Source organism: Rattus rattus, chromosome 3 (assembly GCF_011064425.1).
Source record: "Rattus rattus isolate New Zealand chromosome 3, Rrattus_CSIRO_v1, whole genome shotgun sequence".
Taxonomy (NCBI): domain Eukaryota; kingdom Metazoa; phylum Chordata; class Mammalia; order Rodentia; family Muridae; genus Rattus; species Rattus rattus.
The window spans coordinates 186,615,395-186,636,651 of record NC_046156.1 but is presented as its reverse complement, the minus strand read 5'-3'; the positions used below and the strand labels follow the sequence as shown (position 1 = coordinate 186,636,651).

The 21,257-nt window shown below is 42.8% G+C and overlaps 1 protein-coding gene across 1 annotated transcript; it reads left to right on the top strand.

Moving 5' to 3' along the window:
• Positions 1 to 2,824: 2,824 nt before the first annotated feature.
• On the top strand, positions 2,825 to 8,609 carry Plk2 (polo like kinase 2). The gene is made up of 14 exons (XM_032898905.1): positions 2,825 to 3,219; positions 3,800 to 3,907; positions 4,053 to 4,169; positions 4,374 to 4,503; positions 4,670 to 4,757; positions 5,226 to 5,321; positions 5,433 to 5,631; positions 5,721 to 5,868; positions 6,168 to 6,265; positions 6,510 to 6,639; positions 6,875 to 7,115; positions 7,229 to 7,358; positions 7,564 to 7,674; positions 7,808 to 8,609. Exons 1-14 carry the CDS (start codon positions 2,959 to 2,961, stop codon positions 7,997 to 7,999), a joined length of 2,049 nt encoding a protein of 682 aa, XP_032754796.1. The 5' UTR covers positions 2,825 to 2,958; the 3' UTR covers positions 8,000 to 8,609.
• The last annotated feature ends 12,648 nt before the right edge of the window (positions 8,610 to 21,257 follow it).

Here is a 21,257-nt window from a genome sequence, read left to right as displayed (position 1 = left end):
ATTCTTTTGATCATTATGTCCCTATAGTAAATTTGCCTATCTTAGCAGCTTACTTGCTACAAACTCATTATAAGGCCCAACATATGCAAAAGAAAGGTCATCCTCTCTTCCTTCTTGCTTAAAGGTGATTTTACTATTTTTTGATCTCTTGAAAGATGATAGAAGTTAGTTTGTCAGCTTCTCACCAAAAGCCCCCTTGGGATTTTGGCCCCCAAACTCCATTCAGAGAAAAATCTACAGAGAAATACTTTGTAATTAGAGGTTTATGACCAGTGGAGAGTAGCTTTGTGTTGTATGCACTACAGTTTCAAGTCTGGCCACACGATGGCACTACCATAAAGAAAATCATTCTTTCCCAGTTGGCAAGGACTCAGCATTGGTGTTTTATTAAATGCCTGTGTATTTTTTGGTAGAACTGAATTTCACATGGTATGTTCAACAGTCTAATACTGTAGTGTCCCCAGAAAAATATGTAATAGTGTATGACACAAAATCGAAATTAAAAAAAGTCTTAATTGTTCTTTCAGTCCTTGAATTGTAAGACACACACAAACACACACATTAGAGCAAAACTCTCTCTGGGAAAGTAAGGTGGTCTTCTTCAACCAGCAGGCCCATCCAATGGTTTCGTCCAGGCTGGGGAACAAAGGTCATAGCCAAGTTTATGAATAAAGCAGGGGAGTTGTGTAATTCTGCTTCTCCACTTCCAGCCCCGCCTCCCTATTATTCAAACCTGGGATAATCTTGGGTTAAAGTCTCCTGTCCTTTGTGAACAACATGCCCGGGCTTGCAGTGAGTTAAAGCACTAAAACAGAGAGAGTATCTTGCCTTGTCCACTCTGCAATGTTAAGGAAGCGTGCTTGGATAGTTTTGGGAGTACCTGAGGTGAATGTCTTTTTAACTGTTAAGACTAGATTTACCTATGTTTGATAGTGGTCTGGAGGAAACCCCATTTACCCTTACTTGGAAGTCTATGTGTCATTCTTTCCCAGTTGGCAAGGACTCAGTCTTGGTATTTTATTAAAGGCCTGTGTATTTTTGGAAGACAGGAAGCCTGTGCAAAGTAACTGCTTACAAACTGTCAACTGAGACAACAGGCTGAGCATGTAGTTGGCTTAACAAAACTTCATGGCTCTACGAAAAATGTATTGATAATAGCTATTTAAATTGTCTAGGACCCAGTTTCTTCACCTGTAAGATGGGAAAGTTGTAGACTAGACTATGTCACTTCAAAATATGCCCGCGGGAAACTAGAATAGGTCACCCTCAATATATTGCTGAATCAGGATGTTTGAAGTGAATTAAGAGGTGGGTAAACACGGAAGACCTGAAAATGGCGCACTGCTCTTTTGTAAGGAAAAAAAATCACATTTATTAAAAGAAGTCTCGAGTCCTGAGAAAGTCTCCAGAACTAGCCAAAAAGAATGATTCTAAGTAACAATCTTATCGGTGAAAAACAGTAACACAGGTCTAGGTTATTTACCCCTGGTTCCTGATTGTCTTCTTTTCCTGTCTTTCCCCACACTTGTGTTTTGCCTCTGATGGCATTCAAACCTCAATTCTAAGCCACGTCGGAGGGTACTCGTTTCGCTGTGAAGGAATAAACTTATGTTTCTGCACTTAATCTGCCCTGTTTGAGGAACCACAGCGATAATTTAGAAGGGTAGAAGGAAAATATTTTTCCCTCCTCTAATATGGCCGTATTTCTGATTCGGGATTGTATTAAGATGATAGAGACATTTCGAAATAGCTACCAGAGTTTAATTCCCCACTGAAGAGTACTCCAGAAGCGCTGGCACCACTGCCGTTGGAAGAAAGAAGAAGGGTAAATCTCTGAGTTGTTAGAAATGAACAGTAAAATCGAGCTTGTTGACAGCCACACTTTAGCTCAGCTGCCTTTATTTTCTGCTTTACCCCACAGTGGGACCTTGGATTGACTCTGTACCAGGGCGGTGACATCGCTTAGTGACATGAGATCCACGCAATCTGAATCACCTAGTTGGAACAAGAAGTCATAGATGACTTCAACTGTAAAATCATAATTAGCAACAGAACACTTTTAGCGTTACTGTTGAAGCTCAAGTTGCTGCTAACGAACCTCGGCCCACTCAGACCGTTAATCGTTTTTCTGAAAAATTCCACAGGATGGCGATCTTGCTTAGACTTGTTGCGTACCAAACCTTCGCCGGGCGTCAAGTCCTCGCTCCTCTCCAAGGTTAAGAGCCTGGCCTCTGACAGGGGTCACTTATCAGGCGAAAGGAAGAGGCTGCAGGGAGCTCAGACACTTCCCACGCCACAGCAGGTCACCCGGATCTACGACCAGGATTGCACCTCGTTCCTCAGCTGCTCTGAGTCTGCCTGGTGCCGGGTTCCGCGGGGCCAGCCACTGAGCCTCCCCGTCCACGGGGTCCTAGATTGGAGTCTAGGTGGAGGTGGCCGAAGTCCCCAAGAGCTTCGTGTCTCCCTGTGCAGCCACGAGTGGCTCGCTGGATGACACCCGTGTCGGGTTGCACGGCTGTCAGGAGGGCAGTGCCAACCTGGCCGCTCGCCTGGCTGCTACCCCGCATCCCCACCGGGCCAGGACCGAGACAGGGCGTTCGCCCTTGAGATTCTGTTTTCTACGTCCAAAGTAAGGGCACTCGACGAAACGGGGGAGCATTGCGTACCGCCGCCTCCAGGCCAGGCCAAAGCCCGCGACAGCCACGCAGCTACCCGGCACCTATCCATAGTGCGCACTCCAGGGCCGGTGGGTGGAGCCCTCTTCGTGACGTCACGAGGCCCCGCCCCACCCAGCAGGCGCGTATTTAAAGCTTCGCTGCTGGCTCTCGCTCGCAGAAGAGGAGCCGGACGTCGGACTAGAGAGTAGGGAGAGCGATAGGGCTCGAAGGACAGGGCTAGACCGGACGCGTGTCCGCGCCTCGGAGGTGGCAGTAGGCAGTGTCGGGTAGCGAGGCAACGATGGAGCTCCTGCGGACTATCACCTACCAGCCGGCCGCCGGCACCAAGATGTGCGAGCAGGCGCTGGGCAAAGCTTGCGGCGGGGACTCAAAGAAGAAGCGACCGCAGCAGCCTTCTGAAGACGGGCAGTCCCAAGCCCAGGTGACCCCGGCGGCCCCACACCACCATCATCACCATTCTCACTCCGGACCCGAGATCTCGCGGATTATAGTCGACCCCACGACGGGGAAGCGCTACTGCCGGGGCAAAGTGCTGGGCAAGGTGAGGAGCCGCGGGCGCCAGGCTGCGGGGCGGGAGGGCGGGCTGCCCGGGCAAGCTGAGCGAGCCGGGACCCAGCGCCCGCTTTTCTCGCTCCTTCAGCTGTCTGGTTCCCTGAGCGACGTGGGTCCCACTCCTGCTCTCCTGGGCTTCTGAGCGCTGGGGATCGGCTGTGCATCCTCAGTCTATGTTTTCCTCCCAGTCTACGAAGGAGGACTCAGGACGTTCTACCTTGACCCGGGCTCTCACTACCTGATCCCGGGGGAGCTAGCCTGTCAAATTTCTTCAGAGGGCATTTTTCCACCCTTTCTCCCCTCCATTCCCTTCTCCTTAGAGTTCGTTGTAAAGGGGAAACGAGAAAACTGGACTGGTTTCCAGGAATGCCTTTCCCTTCCTGAAAAACCATTTTACAAAGCAGATTGTTTCGCTCTGCCCACCCTCTCTGTTCCTCAATTTTTTGCTCCCGCCCCCCATTTTTTTTTCTTGATAATCACTTATTTTAAACGTTGGTCCTTTGGGTTTTTTTTTTTCCCTTTTTTCTTTTTGTCATGCTCAATTCCATCTCGCCTTTGTTTCCTCTCAGGGTGGATTTGCAAAGTGTTACGAAATGACAGATCTGACAAACAACAAAGTCTACGCTGCAAAAATTATCCCTCACAGCAGAGTAGCTAAACCTCATCAAAGGGAAAAGGTGCGTATGACTGTTGAGTAAAGTATTTTCTTTGTGTGCAGGGATGGCCCTACCCTGTTAGAAAAATGTCTTCTGAATGTGTAAGCACTGTCTCTCCAGACACGATGAGAGGCTAATAAGCCTTATCTTGCTTTTTTTTTCTTAGATCGACAAAGAAATTGAGCTTCACAGAATCCTGCACCATAAGCATGTAGTGCAGTTTTACCACTACTTTGAAGACAAAGAAAACATTTACATCCTTTTGGAGTACTGCAGTAGAAGGGTGAGTGTTAACTCCTGGGTCAGCGCGCTTGCTAACAGAAAGCCCGGGTGGTGTTTGCATTACATTCTATCTGCGGTTTTAGCCCTGGCAGTTAATTATTCTCCCACAATATGAGCCTGCATCACTAGTCCAGCAAAGGGAAGCTTGATCTACGTAACTTCATTTGACAAATTCTCCCTTACCCTCCCCCTCTTCTCTTCCTAGTCCATGGCTCATATCTTGAAAGCAAGAAAGGTGTTGACAGAGCCAGAAGTCCGATACTACCTCAGGCAGATTGTGTCGGGACTCAAGTATCTTCACGAACAAGAAATCTTGCATAGGGATCTCAAGCTAGGTAAGCTTTTTGCTGCAGCGGCTGGGGGAGGGGCTAGAGACTGGTAGGGCTTTCCAGTCTCTGGGCTTTTTAGTGTTGCAGACTGGGATCTGGGTGCCTTCCGGTGGACAGTGTGGATGATGCAGGCCTCCAAGGGAGTTCACACTTGGTTTCGTTTACCTTCTAGGGAACTTTTTTATTAATGAGGCCATGGAGCTGAAGGTTGGAGACTTCGGCTTGGCTGCCAGACTGGAACCTTTGGAACACAGAAGGAGGTGAGAGTCATGTCCTGCCTGGGTTTTGTGGAGACCAAATACACCCCTATTATTAGTTCACAGAAAGTAAGTTCACACCACAGTCTGCACACCACAGCAGTGTTACTGAAAAGGAGCCAATGTCCACTCTGTGTTAGGTAACTTACACCTCTGAATTGATTATTAAGGCAATCAATAAAATAAATGCTTAAGTTTGTGTGATACACACACACACACACACACACACACACACACACACACACACTATCTGGTCTCATTTGGTTAAAAACACTCCGTCATATGGGCTGAGAAAATTGTACACAGAACCAAAAGGAGCTTGGGGTCAAATAAAAGCACTAAAAAAAAATAGTTAAGTAGAAATTGAGCAAAGAATTTCAAGTTTCATTTCCCACTGAGTCATCCCCGGTGAAACAAGTTTAATTAAAGTCATAGTTCCTAACGAGATCGTGCTATGTTCTGTCTCCTCAGAACAATATGTGGAACCCCAAATTATCTCTCCCCTGAAGTCCTCAACAAACAAGGACATGGCTGTGAATCAGACATCTGGGCCTTAGGCTGTGTAATGTAAGTCAATGCACCAGAATGCCTAAAAGAAAAGAGCAAATCTGACTCAGTGGTGATTGCTCAAAGAGTTCCTTGTCGACCATTTCTGAAGGCCTGTTTCTGTGTATCCAGGTATACAATGCTGCTAGGAAGACCTCCATTCGAAACGACAAATCTGAAAGAAACGTACAGGTGCATAAGAGAAGCAAGATATACAATGCCGTCTTCATTACTGGCCCCCGCCAAGCACTTGATAGCCAGCATGCTGTCCAAAAACCCAGAGGACCGCCCCAGTTTGGATGACATCATTCGGCATGACTTCTTTCTGCAGGTCAGCGCACTCTTTGACCTTTCTTTAGAATTGCGTGCCGTTGCCCCGGCGGCTGGAGAGGTTTCTGACTGTCTCTTCTGGTCCCACAGGGCTTCACTCCAGACAGGCTCTCTTCTAGCTGTTGCCACACAGTTCCAGACTTCCACTTGTCAAGCCCAGCTAAGAATTTCTTTAAGAAAGCTGCTGCCGCTCTTTTTGGTGGCAAAAAGGACAAAGCAAGATATAATGACACACACAGTAAGTTTCCAGACCCCCTCTTCCTTTTCCATATCCTAGATCACCCTTAAGTCTGATGTGACTGAGTGGAGACCTTACCTTTAGGGTAATTTCTCCATCATATTTGTGTACTGCTGACCTCCGAGACACTAATAGCCGAGTAACTATACAACAGAATTAATTGATAGCTTTCGTTTATGTAAACACTGACGTGTGCTGCCTGCATAGGTGCAGCTGAGGCTACTGGTGACATAGCCCTAACTCTGTTCCACCCTTGTTGAGATAAATTAACATGCCCGATTCTTTCCCTTGACTTACAGATAAAGTGTCTAAGGAAGATGAAGACATCTACAAGCTTCGGCACGATTTGAAGAAAACGTCGATAACCCAGCAACCCAGCAAACACAGAACAGATGAGGTATGTTAGGGAAGCTCAGAATGAAACGGTCATTTCCAGTCTTGGACAGCCAGCATTTTGGTGTTTATTGGGGCTGAGGCAATGCTTCTAAGTCAGGATACCGCAGCTGACTTCTCTGGCTTATATCCATTGCTCTTTGATAAGCTTTCCCAGTAATTATTATAGTCTTAGGTGAACCTGAAATTTCAAATAGAGATAGACCTAGCCCCTTGACTCACTGAATGGCTCTTCTCTCCCCTTCAAGGAGCTCCAGCCTCCTCCCACTACCTTCGCCAGATCTGGGACATCCGCAGTGGAAAACAAACAGCAGATTGGAGATGCAATCCGGATGATAGTTAGAGGGACGCTGGGCAGCTGCAGCAGCAGCAGTGAATGTAAGTGCTCGGAACCGTACTTTAAATAAAGCGTAAGACTAGGGCTGAGTAACCCGAGTCAATTCCGTAATCTAATTTAACATAGAAATAAAATTATAGAATTAGGGGAAAGACATCGAGTAACCATGATTTCTATTTCTCTGCCGTTCAAATTAGTGGAGGGAAACAGCATTTCCTGATCCTGGGGTATAATGTTATAAACAATGTTGTCATTTCCGTTTCTGTGACTTTGCAGGCCTTGAGGATAGCACCATGGGAAGTGTTGCAGACACAGTGGCAAGAGTCCTTCGAGGGTGTCTAGAAAACATGCCCGAAGCTGACTGTATTCCCAAAGAGCAGTTGAGCACGTCCTTTCAGTGGGTCACCAAATGGGTCGACTACTCCAACAAATACGGCTTTGGATACCAGCTCTCAGACCACACTGTTGGTGTCCTTTTCAACAACGGCGCTCACATGAGCCTCCTTCCAGACAAAAAGTAAGTATGTCCGATTAGCCCAGCCTACCAGTCCTCTGCTGTTGTGCGAAGGAAATCTGGAAACAGTGATGAATTGCTTCTAATCTTTCTTTTCTCTCCCTCCCGGTTTCTAGGACAGTTCACTATTATGCGGAACTTGGCCAATGCTCTGTTTTCCCAGCAACAGATGCCCCCGAACAATTTATTAGTCAAGTGACGGTGCTGAAATACTTTTCTCACTACATGGAGGAGAACCTCATGGATGTAAGTACCATGACTCAGTAGAGAGGTGGGGAGCAGTCTAGAACTAGTAGCATCTGCATCCCTTCGGAGTTGGTTTCGTTTAGATTCTCATGCCTTACCTTAGATTTCAGTGCAGAGTCAGAAACTCTTTGAGGCACGGTCAGGAATCTTGAGGCCATTCTGAGGCTTAAGTTTGAGGCATTAACCCTCTCCTGACTTCTTCCAGGGTGGCGATCTCCCTAGTGTTACTGACATTCGAAGACCTCGGCTCTACCTCCTTCAGTGGTTAAAGTCTGATAAAGCCTTAATGATGCTCTTCAATGACGGCACATTTCAGGTAACCAAGCCTTCTGTGGACCTACATGTCTAGGTCCCAAAATCTTTTTCTACCTAGCCGCTTTACTTTTTTGGCAGAACCTTTATTACTTCTTATTTAGCAAGCTCTAATGTCTATGTCTATGTTTTTAAAGGTGAATTTCTACCACGATCATACAAAAATAATTATCTGTAACCAAAATGAAGAATACCTTCTCACATACATCAACGAAGACAGGATATCTACAACTTTCAGACTGACGACCCTGTTGATGTCTGGCTGTTCGCTAGAATTGAAACATCGAATGGAATACGCCCTGAACATGCTCTTGCAGAGATGTAACTGAAAAACCTCTTTTAGAGCGGACCTCGTGGGGGCTCTTTTCCACTGTGAGATCAACAGGGAAGCCAGTGGAGGGATAATGGAACATGTTAGAGAAGTCGGACAGGTGCTGGTACGAATGCGAGTCGTCTGTGGCCTGCTGGACTGCTGGACCCAGACCAGCCTAAGGTGGACAGTTGGCTTTGGGCAATCTTAAGTGTGGAGCCGAGTACAGTTTTTCCTGAGATACCTGTCTTTACAAAGTTTATCGGACAGTTTTTGCAGACAGACGCATTGACTCTGAAGTTCTCTCTGTGGAGAGTGTTTTCAGTTGGAAGACTTGGAACTGTGAATAAACTTCCTGAAGGGGAGGGAGAGGGAGGAAGCTCCCTCGCTGTTGAAAGGCTACAATCAGAGCAGCTTTTGTTTGGCTGCTTAACTGTGAACTATGGCCATACATATTTTTTTTTTTTTTTTGGTTATTTTTGAATACACTTGTGGCTGGAAAAGTGCATTCCTTGTTAATAAACTTTTTATTTATTACAGCCCCAAGAGCAGTATTTATTATCAAGATGTCTTTTTTTTTTTATGTTGACCATTTTGAACTCTTGGCAATAAAGAGTATGAAATAGAAACCGTGGTCTCCTGTCCTTACTCCTGCATAGCACCGCACCATCGCAGCTTGACACGTCAGCATGACATCGAACACATGAACTAGAAACTTTACTTTTCCTAGTGACACTTCTAGGAAATCAGTCTTGAATGCCATAGTTATAATTATGGACCTTTCGAGTGGCTCTAACTTGAGAAGAGTATAAAACTGTTGTCACTTTTTACAACCCCTCCCCCTAAATAATTGCACCCTTGCTGAATTCCAAACCTCTTTGTTTCAAAAACAGCTCTTCAAGAGTCATTTAACTTTGAGGCAAAAATCAGAATAGTCTTGTGCAAACAGACCTCTCATCCCTAAAGGAGCAGGTTCAGGAGGTTTCCCTTACTATGGGCAAAACTGTGTGTTATGGTGCACGCATCGCTCAGCTTTAAGCTGCCTAAACACTTCCAGTGCCTCTGGCAATTAAACTTCATAATCTAGTAGTAGGAAATGCTTTGCTAATAACTCACTGTTTCCCACCCAGTGCACGAAGGTGGAAAAGAGATATGTGAACCAAATTATGATATGGGCACATCTTTTAAACTACTAAGTAATTGAGGAAGCAAATCTGACAAGGTTTTCCTTTCGGTGAAAAGTGCAGAATTACACCAAGCATACAGTGGCCTACACATGACCCTAATAGAACTCGTTCAGCTGTAATCATGCTACAAGGAAGATGCTATCCTGGGAAAAGACAGCATCTTATTCTAGAGCTGTTTACATTGCGATTGGGAAGCTATATGTTACATTTACCTAAAAGTAGATTCTGTGCCTCGCGCAGTCTTAGCGAAAGCCAAGACTGCTATGGATATCCTGAGTCCTCAATCACCTTTTATTGCTTTGAGGTGTCTATGCATCAAAATTTATATTTTAATGACTTTTAGTGATGGCTGAGCAAGACTAACAGGTGTGTACAACTTGATTCTGACTTTATGAGCAGAGAACAAGCAACAGAGTTAAAATAGTGAACAAAAAAAATCCTTTTGAGTTTGACATTGGAACACTGCATGTTACTTTAAGGTTGTAGAACAGACTTATCCATTCTTGTAGTTACTGAGTATGTGCCGTGTGACAAGGTGCAGGGCCCGGCCTTGAGTGCAGTGAACCTAGGTCTTGCCCTGCAGGGAATCTCCCGAAGGCAGACGGTGGCTCAGCCTCGGTCCCGTAAGTGCTGTGATGTTACGATGAAGGTGTGCACTGGATGCTGCGATAACCGAGGACAGGAAAACAGCCTCTTCTGCCAGAGACCGGAAATCTTTATGCAGTGGTTATAAAATATTTGAGAGCCAAATAGCTTTGAAAGTCAAGAGACGCCAAAGGTTTAAGCAAGTTGAAATAATATAGAACAAGAAGCCAAAGACTGAGAGAGTGAGCTCCTAGGAGAAGTATGCATGGAAACTGTGGTGTGAAAAGTTGGAAGCGACAGCTGATGTATCCCTCATGCGTCTCCATGCATTGAGGCTGCATCATAAAGCCCGAGTATACGAGTATAGTATACTGAAAAATATTCTTGTTTGGGTTTAGTTGGTTTTTTTTTTTTTCCTCTTAGCTAAGGCTGTCTTGGAACTCAATACAAAATCTATTCTGGCCTGGAACTTGGTAATAGTTCTCCTGCCTCAGCCTCCTCAGGAGTGCTGCTATTACAAGCATTTGTCACCAGGCCTGGCTTACAGATATTAAAAAAAAAAAAGAAAGCAATGTATTAGATCTACAAAATGTATCCAGGTATCATAGAAGAAACAGATGAAGAACAAAATAAAGAGGGGGGAGCCCAAACAGTGAGGAGACGAGTAAAGTGATCCAGGTGAGAAAGGACAGGAGACTTAAGGAGGCCAGTGACAGGCTATGTCTCCATCGACCCAGTGGGGAAACACGGCTTACTGCGTGTGCATTGACAGGAATGGAAAGGATCCTGAGAGGGACAGTGTGATGCTGAGAGATGTATGGTGAGTTTAAACAGTAAATCGGAGTCACATGGGGATACAGATGCAGGTTCAGAGAGCAGTTGGATGATCCTGTCTGTCTCTCCAGAGTGACTTGGGAGTGACAAGGCATAGGGTAATACCCTGGAGAATGGGAACACCTAGGGATTGATTCCTGTTGTCTGTCCACCCAGCAACCTTTGTATTTTAAACTGCAGATGGAATCTCCATAAAACACAACAGTGGTGGTCAGTCATGGCCACGGAAGAAGAAGAAAATATTACCAAGTAACCATCCCAGGCACAGAGACCCGAAATGACACAAAATAGTCCCAAAATAACATTTGTCCTTACTGAGCATATTTGATCCAAAGATGTTTTCCCACTAGTTATCAGGACTTCTAGAAGAACACAGCTGAGAAAAAAAAAAAAAAAAAAAAACAATCTTTAGGACAAAAAAGGAGATAGCCTACTGAACAGTAATAACTAACTTCGGCCAAGCTTGGTAAGCCATGACAGCCTCTTAGCTGAAGTTACCCCATACTCACCATGTAATGTGCTTTAAGCCCCTTGACCCTTCCTGAATTATTTCTTAGCGTAGTATCAAGTCTGCAGAGCGGCAAGCATTTTCCCAATAGAAAAGCTTAAAAATCAGTTCTGACCTTTCAAAAACAGCATGCTTTTTAATAAGAAAGCCGACTCTGAACATCGGTCTCTATTCAGTGCTAAGAAAGCAACTTACACACCTGAGGTGCTCAATAAGTAGTCATTTTGTTCCGGTTCCCCTCCTGTTTTCCACACACACGATGGCAGGACCCCTGGTTACCTAGGATGCAAAACAAATGACTTTTTGCTTCTTGCCTATTCTGTCTTCCTTTCCCAATGAGGCCTGGTCCAGTCAGGACAACAGAGATGATTGTAAAACGTTCGAACGGAAGGACTCTCATGGAGATCATGGGCTTATACACACTGGAACAGCTCCACCCCCTAGCAGGAGTTAGGGAGGCAACCCGGATACTAGCAGCAACTGAAAGTCATTACCACTCCAATGGCTAGAGATATCCAGAAACAAGTGGGGTTGCCCAGATCTGTGGTCTTCTAGAACACACTGGGAACGTAATAGAGCCATTGCCTACCAGGATTTAAAAGTCATAGAACAAACAAATGTAGATATTGTGGAGGGCCTTGTTACATATTTGGGTGAGAAATAAGAGCAATAAAATATTCTGGAAATTTCTTCCTTGCTCTTCAGCTTCCAACTAACCCCGTGAGAGGGAGTCCGAAGAGGAGCCTGGAAACGCAGTTCCAAAGGTGGATTCTCACACTACAGAGCCAAGGAAGGAAGGGCTGGGAACCCAGGTGAGGCTCACATGCCCTATCCTCTCCTTTCTTTTCCTTTCTTGTCTGAAATCCCAAAGCGAGGTCATTGTTTGGCGCTGTGGTGGCACCTGCCCAGGACCGCATTCAACGGGGCCCTAGAGCTCAGAGGAGAAGTGGACATACATCCTCATCCCTAACTCAGAAGCTGTCATGGCAGCTGCTTGCAAACGAAAAGGCTAAGTTTGCTCCAAGGGAGGTTCATGAAGGAAATATGCCACTCTTAAGGGTAGGGCTGGTGCCCAGCTGTTTGTAGTCAACAGAAAATAAACATCTTGGTAGGCTTGTTGTCTCTCAGTATTAAGTAAGGCAAGGCATCTGTGTTTTGCTGCCCTCTCCCCCGTGAACGTGAACCCCACCCCCACTACCCTACAGGTCCTTTGCATCCATATTGTTTCCAGTTTGGGGGGTTTTATGGCGTTCCTGGATGTGCGAATGTGTGTGTCTTTGCATCTATATGTTTCTTGGATGTTTTCTTTGACTCTTATTCGGTTCTTTTATCATATTCTAATTTTTTCATACTTATTTATTTTATCATCATCATTAGATGCCTACTTGGTTTCTAAGAAGAGAAAGGAAGGTTGTGGATCTAAATGGGAAGGAAGAGTGGAGAAACTGGTAGGAATGGAGGCAGGGAATGCCATAATCAGAATACATTGTATAAAATAAACGGTTTTTAATAAAAGGAAGGGACAAAAGAAGAGCTAGAGTCATTTGCTAGTACAAGCAGTGTAATGTTTAGAAGGGGAGAGGATCAGGGTAGGAACATTAAACTGGGTTCATTTGTATTCTAGGACTGTTTTCTTGCTACATCAGATAATTTTTTGTATTATAGAGATATTATTACCTATTGAAAATGAGTGACTAAAAACAAATAATGCATGTTGATAAGATACACCTGGGAATCAATTATTGGTGCTATGTGACAGTCCAGTATATAGGAGAATGAATATATTTTTTTAAAGCTTGTAACAAACTCTACTATAAACAGAAACCTGACAATCCATCTTGTTTTCCTTTTGCCTGAATGATATGCCAATCTCGGTAAGCTTAGACTCGTGTTTCTTTCTAATGTTTTCTTTTTATGCCTTATTAACTTTTATAATGGAATGAATTTCTTTGAATTGCCACAACTTAATTGTATTCGTGGACTCAAATTAAAAAAGTAGAAGTCCCATGTGAAGCTTTGGACAACAATATCATGGTTCATCAATGTTCAGAATTCAGCTCAATGGGATGTATGGATTTTGCCTCTGGGATAAGCCTGATCACACCTTTCTGTATGAAGCAAAATTGATTTGAATCATTGAGGTACAAGAGAAAATGGAAAAATTACTGAGTTATCTCTGCCATGAAATACTGGATGATTAGATATTTTAAGTTAGCCATGCAAGTCAGAACAACTTTTCCCAGGCCTATAACAAACTAGTGCTTTGAGAAATCAGGACACAGACTTAAATAAAACAAAATACACAATGCCTTTCTTTTGTGTTCCCTTGGGATCTGTAGTGGCAAGTTGACCTTCACGGCTGAGATCCTAACATCCGAAACGCCGTGAGAGGCCCACTGGGATATCAACTTGTAGGATGTGCATGATAACACTAACAAAAAGACTGACACAAACAAGATTGGGTGAGTGTTGAGAACTTTGGAACAGGGAAGATGTCTAAATATTTCAAGAGCTGAAGACTTGCAAAGTCCAGGCAAGCAGTGCGGTAGCCGGCAAGGGAGCCAGTCAGACGCAAGATGATGGCATAGCTGCTGCCTGGTGAATGTGTAACCAGCAGGTCTTTGTGAACCAGAGAGACGCCTGACTCGGTGCCTTTGCTGGCTCTGACTTTAGGACTCCAGAATGATGCCACTGAACATGGAGCTAGAAGGAGGTATATGGCCACACGCCACCGTGACCCTAAATACAGATTTAAAAAAAGACAAAAATAACTCTGAGAGAGCAAACAGTGAACTGTAGTAAGATGACCAGGTAACAATGCATTTTCAGTATTTACTCCCTTTTAATATTTTACAGTTTAATTTTTAATGATGGTTGTGTATTACATAATTCCTGAAAGCTTACTGATCCGTTTGATGGACTAATAACTCAAACTTAATAAATGTCTCTGAGAACCAGCTGATTACTCTACATTGTGAATAGGTAGTGGTAGAGTTCGCTGTGCCCTGTGACATCTCCGACAGTAGCTCGGCTCATGGCGTGAAAGTCTTAAACACTTCCTCAGAACCACAAGGTACTAGGTACTAAAGGGCATCTCTTGACTCAAGTCAACCTCAAAGTTAGAAAGGGCACATTGTGTGTGTGTGTGTGTGTGTGTGTGTGTGTGTGTGTGTGTGTGTGTGTGTGTGTGTTTAACTGAGATCAAGAGTGTGATTCTAGGTTGTCATCTAGGGGTCCATTGGAATATATGTGTAGGCTAAGCTTTCTAGGTACCAAGCAAAAATTATTTAGTTTCCTCAGTAGTCCAAGTATCATCTGAATCAGAAACCAAGAGAACCAAATATGTTGATACATATGTTTGAAAATACTATAATGAAATAATTTCTTTTGTGTTAAGCTATATATTTTTTTAAATATATTTTCTTGGTTTGAGTATGCTTGACTCAGGGAGTGGCACTATTTGGAGGTGTGCTCTTGTTGGAATAGGTGTGTCTCTGTAGGTGTGGGCTTTTACACCCTAGTTCTATCTACCTGGAAGTCTGTCTTCCACTACCAGCCTTCAGATGAAGATGTAGAACTCTGAGGTCCTCCTGCATCATGCCTGTCTAGCTGCTGCCATGCTCCCACCTTGATGACAGACTGAACCTCTGAACCTGTAAACCACCCCAATTATTGTTGTCCTTGATAAGACTTGCCTTGGTCATGGTGTCTATTCATAACAGTAAAACACTAATATGTGTGTGTGTGTGTGTGTATACATACATATATACATATATACATATATACATATATACATATATATCTTAATGATAATAAAAATAGTAAAACTAATTTTTGTTAATGAACTTACACATATTAGATCTAGCATGAAAGCATATATTAGTGTTTTATATAAAACAATGGTAATAACATTTAAATTAAAAGTGGAAATTTTAAAAACCTATAGATATAGAATTTTAAGTGGAAAACTGATGAAAGTTACGATAAGCATTACATGCAAGCTTAAAATTTTCTTGTCTGTATGTTTGATTTGTTCATGGATAAGTGCTTAATTATTTTGGAATATTTGCCCCATTACATATATTAAAAATATAGTACCAAATATTAAGGGAATTTAATTAATCTTATAGGTACAATGATATATGAATGCCTCCTCAAATTCTTTGGTAAAGTGTAATTTGAGCATTTAAAAAGTTAACTGAAAAATATGCAGAAGAAGTAGATCTTTAAATCCAATGAATGTTTGTTTTTAAAACCAAACGTACTTCTGTACATAGAAGTGAGCCTCAGGGGTTGGGGATTTGGCTCAGTGGCAGAGCGCTTGCCTAGGAAGCGCAAGGTCCTGGGTTCGATCCCCAGCCCCGAAAAAAAAAAGAAAAAAAAAAAAAAGAAGTGAGCCTCAAGGAAACCTGTGGTATCTGGCATGTGTTTGGGGTTGGGTCCAGGGACACATTTCGGTACAGGCATCAACTTTACTGTAGAAAGAGGAGATAGGAAAGCGTCAACCTTCCCATTTTAATGCTGTTTCCATAAATATTTCGCTGTGCTTTATAACTCCTTGTTTTGAATCTGCATCAACAGTTCCTGACACTATTACTCCACAAAGATGATTTCTTCCATGTACAATTACATTGTAAAGCAGCTTTAGTTTAATAATTACCCACTGACCAGGTATTCAGATACTTTATTTCTCATTAAGGAGCATCTCAGAGCGGACGTGATTTACTCCTTATGGCGACAGAATCAAATGTTAGTGTCAGAAACATCTTTCCAATTTAGAGTTCTCGGGTTGGTGGTCCTTTCTTGATCTTGTTTCAAGATATTCCCCAGCTGTGGCAAATTGGCAAATCCTTTGGGGAAGATGCTAGGATAAATAAATTTAAACAGATTTCTTTAAGTAAAGAGTTCTTGAGAGCTTTATCTGTATTGACAAGCTCTATGAGAGGGAGACCTGGGACCCAAGGAGAGAGACAGTGGGTAACCCCAAGAGAAAGATAGTGTGTAGTCTCAGCAGAGGGACAGTGTGTGAATCCAGGAGAAGGACAGTAGTATGTGATAGCTTTCCCAATCTTATTTGCTTTTATTGAAATCACCTTTGAAACTCCAGAAAACATTCCTTGGAACATTTTATCAATGACTGTAGGACTTCATTTCTCTTCTCCTCCCCCTCCTCTTTTCTCTCTTTATCTTCTTTTCTCTCTCCTCTTCTTTTCATTTTCCTCATCTTTCAGTTTGGGATAAAGGGTCTCATTATGCAGTCAAATCTGACCAAGAACTTCCCCTATGATCCAGGTTAAGCTCTTGCCTCTGCTCTCTGGGACTGCAGAGATGGGCTTCCACACTTGACTGTTTGTTACTCCTCATCATACGCAAGATCTAGTTGTGAAAGGTGACAAAAGCCAGATAACAGAGAGCGAGTACTTCTGTCAGTAGGATGGCCACTCTGACATCACAGTTCTATAGGTTTTAGATCTTTATTCACATTTTCTCTCCCTTCTAGAGAGAAAAACACATTGACCAGAAACCAACTCATTAGTTACAAGAGCAGCTTGGTAGTGTAGACCCTAACTAGGTAACAAGGATTGGCCTAGCTAGCTGTCTTCTAATTTATTTTTAAATAATGGCCAACTAGAATACTTAATAAATTGAATTAATATAAGCCTTGGTGTGCAATGGGCACTTGAGATTCAGAAAAGATTTTTTTTCACAATCCTTCCTGCTGACTAGCCCAGCTGTGAGAATGCAAGGCCACCCCCTCCTTGCTGCACCTCCTGAGAGGAACTGGCCAAGCACAGTATGTGGGCAACTCCCAGTGAATGTGTGAGAGCATTGATTTCACTCTTGATCCCAGTCAAGAGGAGCAGAATTGGCCTGAGCGCAATGTTCAAATTCAAATTTTAAAATTGCTACAAAAAGGCAAAGTTCAATCGATTTTGTTTTATCAGCATGGTGAAGAAAAGAGTTATATATTTAGAAATGAATAGTTTAGTGGAAAATGCCAGGAAGCACGAATGAATATACACATAAATTGTTCTTTATAAGAACTGTAGAGCATACCTTTCCTTCAGTGTCCACTCTATGCTTTGGGACATGTGAGGCTGATTATTGATGACATTGTCTGGTTTTTGTAGTTCCTCTTCTGTGCAAAGACTTGACTGAGCGGGGGTTGGGGGGTTGTTAAGTTTTCCAGGTAAACTGAGATGCACACTTATTCTTCACATACAGGCACTATATTTTTTTTGCAGTGACCCACTCCACTTACTGGTGAATAAATGTCTCTTTAGAAGCATTGTCTGCCTTGTGATTTTTAATACAGCCTAGTTGTATCCCCCACAACCCATTGCTCAAGTTACTGACCCTTTAACTCAGTATTTGGGAAAAGGAGGCTTCATACTGTGAGGACCCAGGACATTGTTTTCTGGATCATTAAGCAAAGCAACAGAAGACAATGGATTCAGGATTTAAAAACGTACTCATATTTTAGGACACACGGTGTCATGTGGTGGTACTTCATGGACTCAAGACAATTATAGTCGTCATGGTAAAAATGGACAGTCAATGGCAATATGGTTAACGAAGATGAAAGACATACATTGGAGAAGGACATGATTTCACCAAACTCCTAACCTTTTGAAGACTCTGACTCATAATCAATTACCTGTCATTTTGACTTGAAGGATTAGGGCTGTATTAAACAGCAACATCACTTCATCTTAGTTAGAAAGAGAACAGACAAAGAAAAATATAGACTACTTGCTTCTAGGAAAAAATGATTCCCTTCTGTTTATGGTAGACATAATTGAGAAACAGCTCAAGAGGAAGCAGATGAAATAGAAATATGCTCCAAGAATAATAGAACCCATTGACTTAAATATGATTGACTTGTCTCCTGGGTGGGCGGGGGTGAAACTCGCATGGTGATAAGCATTTAAATTTAGCCACAAGAGTTTCTTCTGTTAGCATTAGTTGAAATACCCTTGCTAACTAAACACACCAGGTGTTGTAATTGTTTACCTAGAAGCAGAAGTGATAAAATGCTAGTCTTCTGAGTTCCTAGAAACATCAAAAGGGTTTCACCTTGGACACACCACACACATCAGTAGTGGTTTAGTGATTCGTTCAGAATTGCAATTGAATTGATATATTTTGTGAGCTTACCTCAGAGTTATAAGAATTAGCTGCTTTGCATAATTCCATAGCAGCTGGTGCATCTGAGTGACGTGCCTCACGAGGTATAACCTATTAGGTAACAATTTTCAAAACAAATTCATGAATTCTTTCCAGATTCAAAGGGGTTTTTCCTTAGCACTTGTTCTACAATGACAGCACATCGTTTCTCACAGTTCCATTTCAATTTTATTGATGAGAGGAAGAAAAGTAAAAATCATGTGTTACAACAATAAAAACCAAGACCTTTGTTACACGTACCTGAAGTCTTACAACAGCTAAGTCCAAAGGAACAGTTTTCAAAATCTTTTGCCTGTATGCACTTTTTCATTGACAACATTAAACTGTATGACATGCAAAAAAACAACAGGTTCTATGGGCTACATCATAATGTGCAAGTTCATTGAAGGGGATAAGGGGATAGAAATGAACTTTTATTATTACTGTAAACGAAATTCTTTATTTATATATATTGGTTATTGCACCAGAAAATATCTCAAATTTAAAAGCACTTGCTGCTCTTCCAGAGGACTGGAGTTCAGTTCCCATCATTCAAATCTAGTAGCTTACTAGTGTCTGCAATTCAGCCCCAAAGAATGCAAAGCCATATTCTGGCATCTGCAAGAACCCACAATCATGTGGCTTACACACACACAGAAACACACACACACACTTATGTGGCACACACACACACACAGTCAAACACACAGAGACTTACACAGAGTCATACACAGAGTAACACAAAATTACACACATACACACACAAAGTCACACACACACAATGGAACAGGGTCACACGTACATACACACATACACACTCTTGTGACAGACACATGCAGTCACACATACCCAGTACCCCCTCTCTTCCTCCCTCCCCCCTCCCTCTCTCTCTCTCTTCTCTCTTCTCTCTCTCACACGAATATACAAACACGACACACACAAACATACACACACACAAACATACACACACACAAATGCACACACATACACAGTCAGTCACATATAGTCACACACAGAGTAACACAGAATTACACACATATACACACAGTCTCTCTCACACACACAGTCACATACACACACACAGTTATACAGGGTCACACACACAGAGTAACACAAAGTTACACACATACACATGCAGTCACACAAACAATCACACAGGGACACACACACACACACACACACACACACACACACACACACACACTCCTTAATATTCCACTATTTCAGTGACTCAGAAAGTCTTTTCAATAAACCATTGTCAAGCTTTCAGCAGAGCATTAGCCGTGTGGGAATTCTTTCCATAGCACTGCTTCCTCATTGCTAATCTGAAGGGAAAGCAAGCCATGTGTATGCAGAAGAAAGCTCATTCTCACACGAGCCTTCATGAGACCCGGAGTGGCGGGGACCTCATTGTATGGCTATGGTCTTCTCTACTGGCTCCGTTGAAATCATGGTGGTTGACATTAAAACATTGAGTGCTTGTTTGAAGTAGGTATAGGACGGATGAAAAGAAAGTTTCCTGACAACTATGTGGAAGCCCTTTGCTCACTTAATGAAATAAAAGGAACACAGAAGGCACACCAGTGACCAGAGAGCAGACATTGGGATGTCAGGAGGAAAAAAATTAACATTTTTCTCAACTCATTGAGCTAGGCTTTCATGTTTGATGAAATAAAAAGTACTTTAAGATATATTTTATTTTCTCTCCTGTCCCTCTTTTAATGAAACATTGGCAGTTAGGCATAGGGGAAGCATGCTTTCAGATGTGTTTTTGGGAAAATAGCTTTCTTTCTTAGAAGGTGTTTACCAGTATTAGACTCATCTTCTTGCTATAAGGAAGAAGACAGAAAAACTAGATGATTCTAATTAGCTTCAGAAAAATGTACTTTCCACAAAATACTTAACAGCGTACCGATCAACCATAAAAACAGTGCTTCGTGAATTCTCCGTTCTGTGCGAAAAATGCTTCTTTCTTATTTTAAGGTCAAAGTATGTACCAAGGGCACCTGTGTGGAAAACGTCTCTTTGGTTCAGCTGCTCTTGATTGTTCAATATGAAAGTTTGCACTTCTTATCTTAAAATGCCCTCTCAGGAATTAGCATACCACATCCGATTAACAGGTCAGGGCTGTCTCCATGGTTTAATGGTTTCATCCACAATAACTGACTTGTTTAAGTAGACTCATCCATTTGGAAGACTTCAGCTGTCTGGCTGCTGTACCTTAGGCTCTTTCTGAGAGATTACATACCCTCCAGTTCCCCTGCGTGGGCAAACCTGACTAATAAAGACTGTCCCTGGGACTGACAGTCACCGGGCCCAACCACGCTTCTATACCATGGCTGTGTTATGTAGTGCGGTCACACTATTGGTATCAGAGTGACTCCCCCTTCATCATTTGATGCTACGCTTTTACGAGCTAGTGTCTGAAGATCAAGTCGCTACTTAAATGGAGCAGTAGCCATGTTTGTGTCCAAAGCCAGGGAAATTAAGGATACTGCATAGAGGTAAAAGGTAAGGGGTTTGAAGTACAGAACTGTAAGCTCTGAAAGTCCATTTACTCCTTGACGTTTAGATTGAAAAAGAAAAAAGAAAAGAAAAAAAAAGAAAAGAAAAGATGATACTATTTACAGTTCCGTGCCTCTTGGCAAGCATTGCTGATAAAAACCTTAATTTCAGTGAAACATCATGTTGAAAAACAAGTAACATAACTCCCATGATTCTTAGCGTGGCCCTTTGACAGCACTTCAGAAATGCCTGTCCATTGGCTTAGATTTTGGTTTCGTAGTCAGGTGTCTTCCTCCATGTGATCGTGGCTCAGTCGGACAGTTCTCTCGTCAGTGATGAGTGATTGCTTAACCTGAAGATTAAAAGCATAAGTAAGATAAATTCATCTCTGTTTACTTCATCACAAAACTGTTTGAAGATTCCCCGCCCCGTGCTAATTCACTGAGAGAAGCAGAACCTGGGGCCGAAATCTTACATCTGCTTAGGTGTTG